The sequence below is a fragment of the Drosophila obscura genome, unplaced genomic scaffold (assembly GCF_018151105.1).
Source record: "Drosophila obscura isolate BZ-5 IFL unplaced genomic scaffold, ASM1815110v1 contig_179, whole genome shotgun sequence".
Classification (NCBI taxonomy): Eukaryota; Metazoa; Arthropoda; class Insecta; order Diptera; family Drosophilidae; genus Drosophila; species Drosophila obscura.
Window position 1 is genome coordinate 6990172 of NW_024542766.1, and position 13686 is coordinate 7003857.

General features: G+C 44.3%; 2 protein-coding genes across 3 annotated transcripts; both read left to right on the plus strand.

Moving 5' to 3' along the window:
- Positions 1 to 1626: 1626 nt before the first annotated feature.
- LOC111076521 lies at positions 1627 to 3226 on the plus strand. Of its 2 annotated transcripts, none has more exons than XM_022370345.2 (2): positions 1627 to 2544; positions 2608 to 3226. In XM_022370345.2, exons 1-2 carry the CDS (start codon positions 1627 to 1629, stop codon positions 3157 to 3159), a joined length of 1470 nt encoding a protein of 489 aa, XP_022226037.2. In that variant the 3' UTR covers positions 3160 to 3226. The 2 variants fall into 2 exon arrangements, with proteins under 2 accessions (XP_022226037.2, XP_022226036.2); XM_022370344.2 differs by having other exon boundaries at positions 2605 to 3225.
- Positions 3227 to 11526: 8300 nt separating this feature from the next.
- On the plus strand, positions 11527 to 12657 carry LOC111076526. The gene has a single exon (XM_022370349.2). It carries the CDS (start codon positions 11527 to 11529, stop codon positions 12655 to 12657), a length of 1131 nt encoding a protein of 376 aa, XP_022226041.2.
- Positions 12658 to 13686: the final 1029 nt, after the last annotated feature.

Below are 13686 nucleotides of genomic sequence, written 5' to 3' on the forward strand. Positions count from 1 at the left end.
TCGAGACTGGGGTGGGGGGATCTGACTGTGGGATGGGTAGTCGGGGCTGTGGGCAGTGCCTCTGCGGGTGGGTCGTTGAAATGTCATGTCATGTTGGGACAGGCGTCGGTGCGTTATGCATTGGCCTCCCTTCGCATGAGTTGTGGGGGCAGAGTCCCCCTCTGTGTGTGTGTGTGTGCTACTGTACATGTGTTTGGCCATAAAGTAATCAGCGGAAATGTCAATGGGCCGCCGCCGTTTACTGATGTGTCGGCAACTGAGGTTTACACCGTCCGCAGCCGCAGTCCGCGTCATCGCCATCCAGCATCCGCCATCGTCAAGGTATTCTTTATATGTGTATATATATTGTACTGACCTGATGTTGTTTTTTCGAGCACATGGATCGGATCGGCTCTACGCTACGCTTTTGGGGCCATTGTAATTAAAATTTGCTCGTTGCATATGCAAGGGGCGATTGGCATGGCCTGCCTGCCCGCCGGTTTAATTGTGTGAATGCCTGTCGTTCACGCAGTCTCTACCTCAACGCCTCCCTCACTCACCCTCACTCTTTGTCTCTCGTCTCTCTCTGTGTGTGTGTGTGTGTGTGCCATGGCAAATATTTTATGGAGCCACATTGATAGGCGGCTTATATGAGAATCGGAAGCAGCGGACAGCTCACACAGCAATTCAGGTGAAAAGAAAAACAACAAACACAAGCAAGAGCATGGCCAAAGTGGCTGAAACGAACGATAATATACCCATTAAACGAACAAAAAACAAAAAAACCAAACCAAAACTTTTACAACGAAAAACAAAGAAGAAGAGATGGTCGTACAGTCGAAAGGATTTCCCTTTGCAGCTCTACAGCCCCCTCTTTGTTGGCCCCAAAAAATTTAAATATCTACTGTCTCGATGACATTGGGAAATCTGTTGCCAAGTAGCAGATCCTTCATCAATCATGCTACAGCTACAGCTCCAGCCCCCCAATATACAAACACAGAAATTCATTCTTTGCACTCCACAGGAACACTCATATGGAAAATACCAGGGACATGACATTCTGTGGCCGAATCAATTCGAAGGGTCACTTTATACCCTTCAAAGAGGTCTTCACGGATACACCGGCGGAAAAGCAACTATCTAAAATATTTGCAACACCCTCCGATGGCCGTGCCAAGGGGGGAACTATGATGGAAGCCCAGAGACCATCGCATACGTATGGCTGCACATTCCCATTGTCGCCTGAATCGCATCGTCTTGGAGCAGAGAAGGGATCGCCTACCGAATCCATTCACAAGGATCCGCGCTTGAGCATTAGGATCCGAAAGTCTCCATCGTCAAAGAAGAAGCGCATGATAAAGGGATCCTTGGCCATCCACAAATCTTTGTCCCCACCATCGCCTGGTAGTGCTCAACTGAGCATTAAACGATCTCCAGTTCAGAACATCGTCTAAAAGGTTAAATAAAGGCAAAAGTATAAAGCGATCACCGGCTCCAACTTCGACGGGGAATGCTGCAAAGAACATTAAGCAATCATTAAATAATCCCAAGCCTCCAGACACATCGTCAGCTGGTAACATTCGCAAGAAGCAGGTCAAAAAGTCAGCATCTTCAGCAGCCCCAAAAAAAGGGAAATCTCGCAAGGACATGAAACAAACACTAAAGACGGATAAATCATATGTGGTAATGGTTGGAAATAAACAGATGCAAATTACGCAATCATTGGATATGCGTAAGTCTGCATTATTAACATTCGCAGATTCGCGCAAGAAGCGATCACCAAAGCTGCAGAAATCTGCATCTTCCCAATCGCCCAAGCGGGCATTAGGTGGAAATAATCGCATGACGAGTAAACCGTCATTGGAGTTGCACAAATCTGCGTCTTCAGCAGCCACAGATGCGACACCGAATAAGGATTCTCGCATGGCCATGAAGCGATCATCAAAGATGCTGAAATCTTCGTCTTCACGTGGAAAAAATCGAATGAACAAGAAACAATCACTGGAGCTGCAGAAATCCCCAGCCCTATTATCGCCTGAAGAGTGTCCCAAGCAGAAGCGATTGTCGTCTCCAGCTTCCTTATCGCCACATGCTATAACAAAAAAATATTCTCGCATGAACAAATCAGAGTTCCAGCAATCTCCAAGAACCGCTTCGTCGGCAGAGAATTTTCGAGGGTCACAGGAGGAGTTTTCACCAATATCATCGCCTGATATGAACTATAATAGCGATATCAGGCTGTCCCTTTCGCCCCTGTACTCCGCTGCCCCTGGTGACGAGTCGCCTGGATCTCCTGGCATTTATCGCATGACCAGACAACGATCATCTGAATTTCATATATCGCCATACACATCGTCGCCGGAATCATGTATATCCAATAAGAAGCGCTCCATCTACGATTCGACATCCGATGAGCGGCGTAGTAGGAAAAAACTTTTGAATTTGATGAATGAATCATATCTGCGAAGTGCATCATCCTCGCAGCCTGAGGATAAGGACACCTTCGATTTCGATACTCCCACCAACTCCCAGAAGGGAACTCCACAGCCCACAAAGACTCAGAAGGTAACGCCCAGGGTAAGGCCCCCAATGGATTTTCCATTCTAATTTGAATTCTCTCCACAGCAGAATTGCAAAGCTAAGGCCTGGAACTGGACCTTCGACGACTGGTTTGCATACAAGAAAAAGGAACGGCAAATGGAGCAGCAGCGAAAGGAGCAAGAGCGCGCCTCTAGGGACTTTATAAAGGCAAGGCGCAAGGAAATATCACAAGGCGTCTACCAAATGTGGCTGCGGAATAAGCAACGCGAGCTGGAGGCAAAACGCATTCAGGATCACATGCAGCTGGCGGCGCTCACTGCGCAATCTTCGCTGAAGAAGAATCCCATAAAAGTGCCCGTGCGTAATATACCCCAGGATACGATCAACCAGGAGCTCGAGTGTTGGCGTCTGAAGAAGATCGAGATACAGAGGGCCAAGCGCAGGGAGCAACAATTGGCGGCTCTTAAAAATGAAGAGGAGATATTCAATCGGCAAAAGAAGTCAGAAATGGCTCTCAAGAAATGGTTCAGCACCGTTCACACAAAGCCGAAGCCGGTGCCAATGAATCAGGGCGTGGACTCGTTGCGTGGCACCATCTCCAAGCTTTATGTGAATCCCCAACCCTGGGTGGCATGTTAATAAAACTCCTTCCCCATATTTTATGCAAAAAAAAAAAAAATTCGTTTGTTTAGATTTTAAAAAAGTAAAAAAGTATTAAAATAAAATTAAAAATGGAGCACAGCATTTATGTATCCTTATTAGATTTAAGTAGTTCTACAGTTAAATAGAGTGGCACAATTCCTGGAATCCTGGCAAAATCCGCTGCTCCAGCTCGCCTTTTTTTTTGCATAAGAAGAGAGCCATATTTCACGACCTCTCACGACCTAAGAACAACAACAAAAAAAAGGTGCCAGTCGCAAGATAAATCGCCTCGTGTTTAGTGGTTAAAACAATGAAAATTCCCAATACAAATCCGCTCGAGAGGGCCGCTTGCTGTGCCCATAAATAATGCAATGGCGAAAAACCCAACGACCATTCAGCATAAGACAAAGACAAAGACAGGTGCCACAAATGGGGTGTGGTGTGGCGTTGAGGGTCATTGGAGCAATCGGTGCGGGGGGCGTTTTATGCTCAGACAATGAACCGACCAGATATTTATCACACTGATGTCGTGTGATCAATAACCAGAAGGCGGCAATGGGTACGAGCAGGCGCAGGGACCAGCAGACGCCAGCATGCGCGATGATGATGAGTGATGTGCGAGGCATTGAACAATAGCCAACGAAAAGGAAGGAATGAAGTGGATTAGAACAGCGAACAAAAATGAAAGAAAGAAAAAATAAAACTTGAAGGAATATTTAGTTAGCATTTAAAAATCAAAGAAGGATAATGGCTTATCGTAGGAATAGATAGACCAAAGATTACTAGAATTAATGTAGAAAAGAAAATATACATCTAAAAATATCATTCAAAAACGAAAGATAGAACCAAAATCTGCCTACCTATCTACCTATCTTTCTCTCTTTGCATGACTTTACTCGGATATTGCCACACCACGTAGTCCAATCATGCATTCAGCCTTACACACAGTCAACAGAGTAGAATGAGGGGGTGCAGTGCGGTGCTGTGCGGTGTGGTGTGGCTCTCCAATCTGGCCATTACTCCTTGTTCCTGGTCATGTGACTATCAAGCCGAAATGCACACTACAATAATATCAAAGCGAAAGTGCGTAAACAATGCAAACAACAAGGAAACGCCGAGACTCTGAGTGACCGACCCTGCCAGTGCTCACCCACTCTCTGGTCTCCCCCACTATCGACTCTCCCTCTCTCTTGTTTAGTTCTCTCGTGCAACAATAACATGCGTTGCAATAGCAGCAACAACAACAGCATTAAGAAGATGAAAACAAACAGCTCTGGCTGGCTACAGCAACAGCACAGTACAGCAGAGGCAGAGGCAGCCAGCAGGCAGCAACACAAACTAGTTAGTGCAAACTACATTGATGACGAATAACATGCTTCAATACCTTCCAAATTTAATCCTGGCAATGCTTTGGCAATACACCGCTTTCCCCTATTGCCCAGACATCATCGTCATCCATGGACAGCCTCTCTTCACCCTCAGCATCAGCATCATCATCATCATCATCATCATCATCATCTCTCTATCTGTAGGACACACAAACACACGGAAGAGTAAGCAGTACGGCCTGGCCTAAAATGCACACTGGTTCAAGGGGGGAAAATCAAAGCAATAGAAAGAGTTAGACTTAAGGTAGACAATGGAGACACTCTGGTACGTTTTTACGTATCACGCGTCATGGAGCAGCGCTCCTCCTTAGCGCCTTTTTGGGTCTATAACAACACGGAATTTTATTGAATTTTATTTGAATTATTTACTTTTAAATCTTTCATTTCCCGCTTAGAAAAGTTCCTAAAAAGTAAATCAAAAAGGGAAATAGATCTCGCCATTTATGGAATAACTCGAATCACTGTCCATTCACATGTGAGGAGCGTGTGTGTGTGTGTGTATGTTTGTATGTGGACAGGAAACCAAACCAACGTTGACCTCATCAAAAGGATTGCCAACGTCTTTTTGGTCTTTTTGTTTGCCGAGGCCTGTGCGCACACGGCCTTTGACTTTGGCCAAAGGGGTGGCAGTGGGGGTGTAGTAGTAGTGGTAGTGGTAGTGGAAAAACATGGAGTGTATTCCAGGGGTTAGTAGTACTACGGCCAAGAGCTGGCAAATTGTGCAAATGAACTTTAGGCCTTTGGCTTTGTTTGTTTGCATTTCGGGTTTTGCCATCCTAAAATCTCTAGATTTCCCATCTCCGACATTTAAGAGGCTACCAGAAAACATGCTTTATTTTATTTTGAACAATATAATTTTGTGACTTTACAACACACACACACACACAACAGTCCAGTGCTAGTGTTGAAAATCTAATGAAAATAGGCAGAGAGACTTTTTGCAACTTTTTGCTGCTACTCCAACTCCCATTCACCCCACACACACCATCTTCCAACGTACAACAATTGAAATCTTATTGAGTTTTCCTGTCCTCTGCAGTTTCAGAGCTTCACTTCGCTTCGATTTTTGCTTACCGCTTCTCCACTCTGGTGTTTTTCCTCTGCAAATTGTTATTTGCCACCCCCCTCCACACACTCTCCATGTGTCCTTTTCCGTATCGTATTGGTTTACAAAATTGGTTAAACCCTATTTGTTGGCACAATTGTATAAATTGACTTTTCAAATGGTTGATGATAATGTTGCGGCGAATATACGTACATACACATGTATGTATGTTGCATATACATAGAAATCCCTAGAATTTAGTAGAATAACTATTGTTTTTGTATAGATCAGAGTGTGCGTGTGGATTGCATAAAATGTATATATCTGGCAGCTATTTTTGGGAGCACAAAGTGAAAGGTTTAATAATAAATTAAATTTCTTAAGGCACCAAAAGGTTAAGATCCCTTTAAAGGATTCATCTCTCCGTTTCTACTTAAGTTCAAATATTTTTCAAAGCGCAACTTCCACATTCCTTGAATTCCTCTTATTAATTCCTCATTGTAATTTCACTTCAAATTACAATTGTAATTACTGCCAATAATCGCCAGACTTCTAGTGAGTCCAATTATCCACTTGATTTTCTTCACTCGAACAATTGCAAAGTCAATTATGGGAACACTTTTAAGTAGATCTACTCGTACTCGTGTACTGTGAACTGTCATTAGCACGCGAAAGAATTTTCAAACAACAATTAATTAAGAAGCAAATTGAAATTCATGACTAGCGCTAATCAGGCGCTCACATTTACATGAAACCAATACCCGTGGAAACATGGCGACAAAAAAAAAAGAAGAAAAAACTATTAAAGTGCTGAAAGGAAAGAAAAAAACAGGAGAAAATTATGTCAGCAATTAGGCAGGGGCCAAACCGTGGGGTATGACACTTGAAAGAGACGTACATGGCGGGACATGCGGATGGAGTTGGGATAGTGGCAGCAAGAGGATTTCAATGTAGCCAAACTGCAGGACTGTAGGACATCATTAAAAAGTCATTTACATGCAGGGCTAGGCTCTGCGTCGCAGGACATTTAGTTGGGAACGAGGACGGGACGGGACGGCCACTGACTCGCAGCCCTCTCGGTGAGTGACTCCGGACGGTTTGTTAATTTTAGATTTGAAACACGTTTCCAACTCAATTTTATCGCATGTTACGCCTTGCTGCCTTTTCGCTTTACGCCCAATGCAAACAAGCTGCGGACATTTTCCTACAATTTTCCCTGCCATATACTCCGCGTTCTCTTCAGCTGCTGCTGCTGCTGCTGATCTTACACGCTGCGTTTTCCAGCGACACTTCTTGAGGGTAAAAAATACCAATGGCAATGCCTACTTTTCCCCGATTTAAATTCTATCGGCAAAAAAGCCCACGTGCAACACACATTTCCCCCACGCACCGCACTTGACTTGCTCTCCCCGCTCCTTTGGTCATGAATTTTGATTTCAAGTGTCGCCATCGTCGTCGTCGTCGTAATTTCTATGCGGAAGAAAGCAGCGACAGGACTGAGGGGGGTGGGTGACTGGTCCAATTAGAGGGCGAAGGTATAATTTATGCGCTCAAGAACCTTGCTACAAATTGGCCATTGTTGCCATTGCTATTGATAGGTCTTTCCCGGATTCCTGGCCCTTCCATCTCTCCACTTGTTTGGAGCGGATTCTGATTCCCACATGCTGCTGCCACAATGAAAAGTTGCACAAAAGCCTCCGTTCTCCGTACTCGACAAAGTTTTAATATAATTTTTCGCATAATATTTTCTCAGTTGGAAAACAAAAAAAAAAAATTCAGGCAATTTTTGGCCTAGGCCGGGGTCCTAGGACACCTGGCTGACCGCACGCATGGGAATTTTGGCAGCTGGCCGACGGACAAGGACAGGACTGGAGTGGAAAACTGGAAAACTCATAAAGCTAATTAAGAATTGTGCCAAAGTTGCTCGGTCTCTTAGGGTGGCCATACTTTTTGGCACTCTCTCTCTTCGTCTCTCTGCGTTCCTCTCTGGGTATTTGTTAAATTTATTTAAAGCCGTCAAATAAAATGCATATTTATGAGCGGGCAGTTTTGTTTCTTATTTAATTTAAACAATTATGACTTGCATAATTAGGCAAAGGCTTAAGGGGGTTACTTTGGAGATTACAATTTGGAATAGGACTCGTTGCGTCTTTCAATTGTTTTTCTTACAGAAAAATCGTTTGCAGTCTCTTATTCTCTCCTCAAACTGCACTATTACGCACTCGCAAATGCCCACTGGCATTAACGGTGCCTACATACATACATACATATGTGTGTAGATAATGTGCTTGGCTGGCACTTCTGTTTTTCATAGAAATAACTTACTCACATTGCTGTCTGCGATTTGTCTATTTTCTGCCAATAAATACGAGTATTATCCAACTTGATGAAACGATAGGCGATAATATTTTTTTAGGTGATATTTAGTCACGAAACAGCAAACTAGCGCGGAGCCGACTGAGTAACAAACGCATGCGACGAAACTTTGCGAGTCTCTTACCTGCAAAAACTGCGCAGCTGTGTCGGCAACTTAGTGCTCTCTCTCTCTCTTGCACTGCCGCGCACTTACTTAAAAAAAAATGAGAGGGCACTGCTTTTACTGCTTAGTAAAAGCTTACTCACGAAGAAGAGAGACAGCTTAAGAGCGACTTAGTGCACTGCTTAGTGGTTATAGCTTCTACGCGCTCAATTGCTCCTATCTGCTTATCTGCTTAATGGAACTAAAGTTTTGAAAGCATAAGTTTAAGAGTTAAAAATCAATAGAATAGAATTCATTTGTTTATAATACCTTCTTCGGAAATAAAATTCAATCAGAATTTTAGCTCCTACCAAGATTTACTGCTTAATCCTACGCTGCAGCGTAGCAGCGCACTGTTAAAAAAAGTTTTTATATTTTCTAACAAAATAAATGCAGAACTTGTGTAAGCAAAGCAGTTCCTCAGTTGATCTGGGAGTAAAGTGGCCTTTTGAGATGCCAACAATTGCCAACAGAAGGGTATAAACACTACTTTGATGGCAATTTTGCATATTTACTTATGCAACATGAATACACGTATACATGGACGCTTTTCCCACTTGACCAACTTTCGCAACAGCTACGAAAAATCTTTATTTAATCAGGCATAGTTTGGAAAAGTTGTGCGAGTACCCGAGAGAGGGAGAGAGGGAGAGGGCACAAAAGTTTTGCGAGCACTGCTTGCCAGGCAATTGTTTTGCACAAAAATGTCTTTTGACATTTTGTCTGTTTGTGTGAATATTTGTCGCAATCAAATAAAAACTTTTCAGCAAAGGCAGCATAAGATTTCCCAAAGGGAATGATGATAGGCTGTAACGGTACATAAGCCTACGGCAGCTACTAGAAATTTGGGTTGAAAAATCTAATAACTGTTAAATCACCTGCAAAATGTTCATTTCACAGCGCTATAAACACGCACTCGAGCGGGGCTGGGGATGGGGATGGGTTCGTTGTTCGTCGTTCGTCCTTAGACGACTTAAACACTTACAAGGACTTAAGCACCTTTTGTTATTTCACCTGCGTAGCCCCCTGTCTGTCACTTTAATCTGGTTGCCGCACGCAGCAGAAGAAGCAGCAGCAAAGGCTGAAGGAACGTAGCAAAATCATGTGAAGGACACTCACTCACACATGTGCGGAAAAGTTAGCATGGAAAAGTTATTAACACGCGGCTGCCGACTTAAATAAGTCATATTTCCTTCGCTTTGGCTGCTGGCTCCACCACTGACTCGACGCTCTGACTGACAACTGACTTGTTTCTGCTGCTGCTGCTCGCAAAGTGAGGTCCTGGCGCTGTCCTGTGGATTGCTTATTAATTGCACGACTGCTGGCCTGAAAGTGAAAGCTCAGCGCGCTGCAAAAGTTTCCCCACATAATGTGTGGAATGTGTCTCAAACCTGTGCTGATGGATAAAATATATATATATACTTTGGCATACTTTAGAAGGGTTAATGGGGTTAACTAAAGAGCAAATACTTAGGGTATTCCCTTAAAATAAAGTGGGAATAAAGTCAAGTGTATTCCCAGAAATAAAAACTCCACCTACCTACGCTACTCCACTCCACTCCACAAATAATGATATATGCCAAACAATTATCCATCGAATGACATTTTATCGACACATCTATCGATGAACCGCATTTGTGTAATACAACCAAAAACTAATGGAATTTCATGTTGATTCCATGGGGGGCAGCCTGCCCCATGGATTCAGCAATTTCCATCTGCGTCTGTTACTCCATAAAGGTAAACCGTGTTGCAGACGTCGCGTCGTGGGTTGGCGTTGTGCGACTTGTTTGTAAATTATAAAATAATGTCGGTTGCATGGCCAACGATGTCTGCTGCATGCTGTCTGTTTTTTTCCCCCCAGTTTTCCAGTTGTAGAGTTAAAGGGCATATTATGCCAGAAGAAAGCTGCAAGAGGGCTTAGTTCTGTCAAACAATAATAGAAACTGTGATAGAACCCTGTGATCATAGTGACGATCATTTGGAGATACCCCTGATATTTCGCCCAAGAGTATATAGAAATTTCTGTGTTGCAGCTCTTAAAATTAAATATTAGCGGGTATTCCATAGTCGACTAAGTTCCACACACTTTTGTGTGTGTTTTTTTGCATGCGGTTGCAGGCTGTGTTTGTGGTGTGTGTGGCAGGAGGGCATGGAGCTGTGCAATTTTTATGCCCCGCTCGGCTAAGTGGCACATTTTTGGCTTAGCTTTTAGACATCACGACTACGACTACCGACTACTACTGTGGACTACAACAGCCAGTTTTGTGGCTACTGCGGCGAGACGAAGGCTTTCCCAACATGGAAGAATGGCAGAAGGGCTGCTCCTGCTCTGCTGCCAACCTCTTGCATGTCTACGCCGCCGCCATTGCACTCGACTGTCGGTGCTGTCAAATAACTGACATTACCTCGAAGCCGCTGCTGCCACCGTTACCACCGTTGTTGCCGCCGCCGCCGCCGTCGCCATTGTTTTCGTCATCGTTGCAGCGTCGCGTCGCACACATTTCGTGACTTTGAACAATAAAAAATTTCGATTAGAATGTAAAAGCGGCAACCAGCAACAGCAACCAGCAGCAGCAACAGCGGCAACAACTGCAACGGCAATCAAATTGTGCGAGGCCGCCTCGCCCCGTCCCTGCCGAAAGTGGAGGTGGAGCCGTATAATAGCAAAAAATCGCTAAATTGTATATTAATAGAAAATGAAATCTAAAAAAAAAAACAATTCAAAGCAATTCTAAACTTTGTGACTTTGTAGCTGGATGCGAAGCGAGCGGGGGGAAACCAAATGTTGAGTGACCAATTTTGGGTTTACCATTTGGTGTTACAGTGGAAAATGTTATCCTCGAATTAGCAATATTTTCAGCATTTATTGAAACAATTTCTCTTTTTAAAAATTCTACACAAAAAATCAGGAAAAACATCTTAATTTTTAGTCATTTAGTAAGTAGCTAAATTCCCAAGCAGTCTAAGCTAAGCTAAGCTTATAACTTTGTATACATATACTGATAAATAAATCTTCATTCTGCTCTACAATTTATGGCCTTCTCCTATAAGCCGTAAATTATTTTTAAGACTTATTTTCACACTTAAAAGAAAATAAATGTAAGCTACAAAGTAATCGTTGCTTTTGCTGCTACGTTTATTATGGAATTGCTTGGAAAGATTTCGTCATTCTATCGTTAGACACACAGGAACACAGCACACAATAAAAAAACGCTCAGACAATATACAAAAAAATATATACATTTAAATATTCGCATTAATTCCAAAAAATAGTCTTTCCACAGACTACGTGTTGCAATAGTTTGAGTTCAGTAATAAGTAAAGTAAGTCTCTGCTATTTAGAAGTTCTTTCATCAAAAATACTCAATTAAAACTCCATCCTAAGCCCATTCAAAAGCAGCTCTGACACCATGGCCTTTCTGGGTCGCCTGAATAATCGGGGTGTTCTGATTAATTGCGAGATCTTCAGTGGCGGGTGCTCCAAAGCTTCAAGCAGCGCCTCCAATGGCAAACAGCCAGAAGAAGAGGCAACAGAGGCAAAGCAACCCGTGGGCAAAGCATCCAGAACTTTCATCAAGACCTACGACGATGGCAAAGCCGTGCCGGCCATGGACAGGCCCAGCAAAGTGCGTTATGTGGGCAGTTCCATTTCGGGCTCGGATGGCAATTCGATGGCCGAAACGGATGTGTCCACACTGCGCTACTCTACTGAGATGGAAACAGAAACGGAAACGGAAACACTGTGTCGGCAGCAGGAGGATGACAGCCGAAGCAACTCAAATTCTTCGCATTACGAAGAGACCATGGGCATGTCATTGGGGGATTTGATGCTGGACAAGGGCTCCACCACATCGATATGCAGCTGGGATGAGATCATTTCGAAGGAGCAGAGTTCAGGGGCCTCCATCGATGACGATCCATGCGTTAGCGTTCCCTCGCTCAAAATACGTTCCAGATCGGAAACCGAAACCGAATCGGAGGTGTACTCGCCCACATACAGTCAGACGATGAAAACCCTCAAGCTGGAGCGTCCGGTCAAGGAGGCCTACGACACTTGGCTATCGGCGAAGCGCGTGCAACACCAGTACAAGGCTCAGGAGGAGCGCCGCAAGGAGGAGGAGCGCCAGAAACAGATTGCCGAGCGTCAGCAGTTAGCCCACGAGCGCTACGAGCGTTGGTGCTTGGAGAAGTCCCTGCAAAAGTCAGCGTCCAGCTCCAAAACATCTGTAAAGGCCCCCAACAGTCCCGTGAAGAAACCGATTGTTGCGCCTCGTCTCGACGCGGCCGCTCAGCGGCGCCTGCAGGAGTGGGAGATGGAGAAGGTGAAGCAGGCGGAGAAGCGTCGCCTGCAGCAGCAGAAGGTGGCCCAGAAGCTGCACCAGGAGAGCGAGCTGCGCCACAAGAAAGCCGACGAGGCCTTCGAGAAATGGATGCAGAATGTGTCGCAGCGCCCCAAGCCGGTGCCGCTCAATCAGGGCATGAAGTCGCTGCGTGGCACCGTCTCTGAGATTTACATAAATCCCAATGAGTGGGTCGACTGAGTGCCATGCCAAGAGATACAAATAAAAGCCCGTTGTTGTTATTTAAGATGTGTTAGAAGTTAAATTAGCTAAAATGCAGCTAAATCCGAACCCTTTACTGACACTGGCTGAGAACTCATTAGCAGCATTAAAATCAAAGCACACTCTGGGTCAAAGCTATTTATAATACCCACTCCTACCCCCCACCCCCCCTGGAAACTCAAACTACACTCCGAAACGCACACCATCAGCGCATGCCATTAATGAGCTCCGCTAAGCCAGCCACAAAGCAGAGCTGTGTGGGGGGTGTTGCCGTTGGTTAGGAATTATATCACATCTCACATAGCTCTATGCACACAAACACTTCAAATCAAAACATACGCAAGCATTCATGGGGGCATCCAGCAGTAGCAGTAGCAGCATCAGCATCAGTATCAGTATCAGCATCAGTGTATCCTTTTCACAGGCTGACGCTCTCAGAATGCGAGTAGAATGAAGTCCTTCTGGGCGTTTGCTTTGGATGTCTACTTTAACGGTACGAAAGCACACAGCTGTAGCTACATATTCATACTGCTGTGTGTAGGATACGTAGTTACGTAGCTGACACCTTTTGAGGCCTTTTGATTTTGAATTTCATTGAAGCGGCTTGCACACCCAGCCTCTGGTCTATGGCACATATAGTTTGAGCAGCGTCCTCTTGCTTGTGGAATAGTTTGAGGCTTCGCTTGACCTGTTGAAGGTCAGTTTTGAAGGGTTTATACTACTGAATTTAGGCGGGGAATATGCGCATATCAAGCTGCGGCTGGGACTTAGCTTTGCCACTGTTTGGCGCTCCAAGTAAACGAATTTTTAGGTGCTACAAAAATTTATTATTCTCCCAAACAGAAAATATATATCACTATGTGCCTTGTAGCTAATATTTCTGTTTTTACCCCTTAAAATATATCCCATAACCGCTCTATGCCCACCAAGAGTATTGCTTAGTCATCTAACTTTTACCTGTACAGATTCTAAAACCCATTTTTTGTAGGTCAAGTGCGAACATCTCAT

Bases quoted from the DNA above. Each gene is read 5' to 3' on its own strand.
- LOC111076526 (XM_022370349.2), top strand. From the start codon at position 11,527: ATGGCCTTTCTGGGTCGCCTGAATAATCGGGGTGTTCTGATTAATTGC.
- LOC111076521 (XM_022370344.2), top strand. From the start codon at position 1,627: ATGAAACAAACACTAAAGACGGATAAATCATATGTGGTAATGGTTGGA. The intron at 2,545-2,604 runs GTAACGCCCAGG...TTCTCTCCACAG, and splicing joins AGCCCACAAAGACTCAGAAG to CAGAATTGCAAAGCTAAGGC.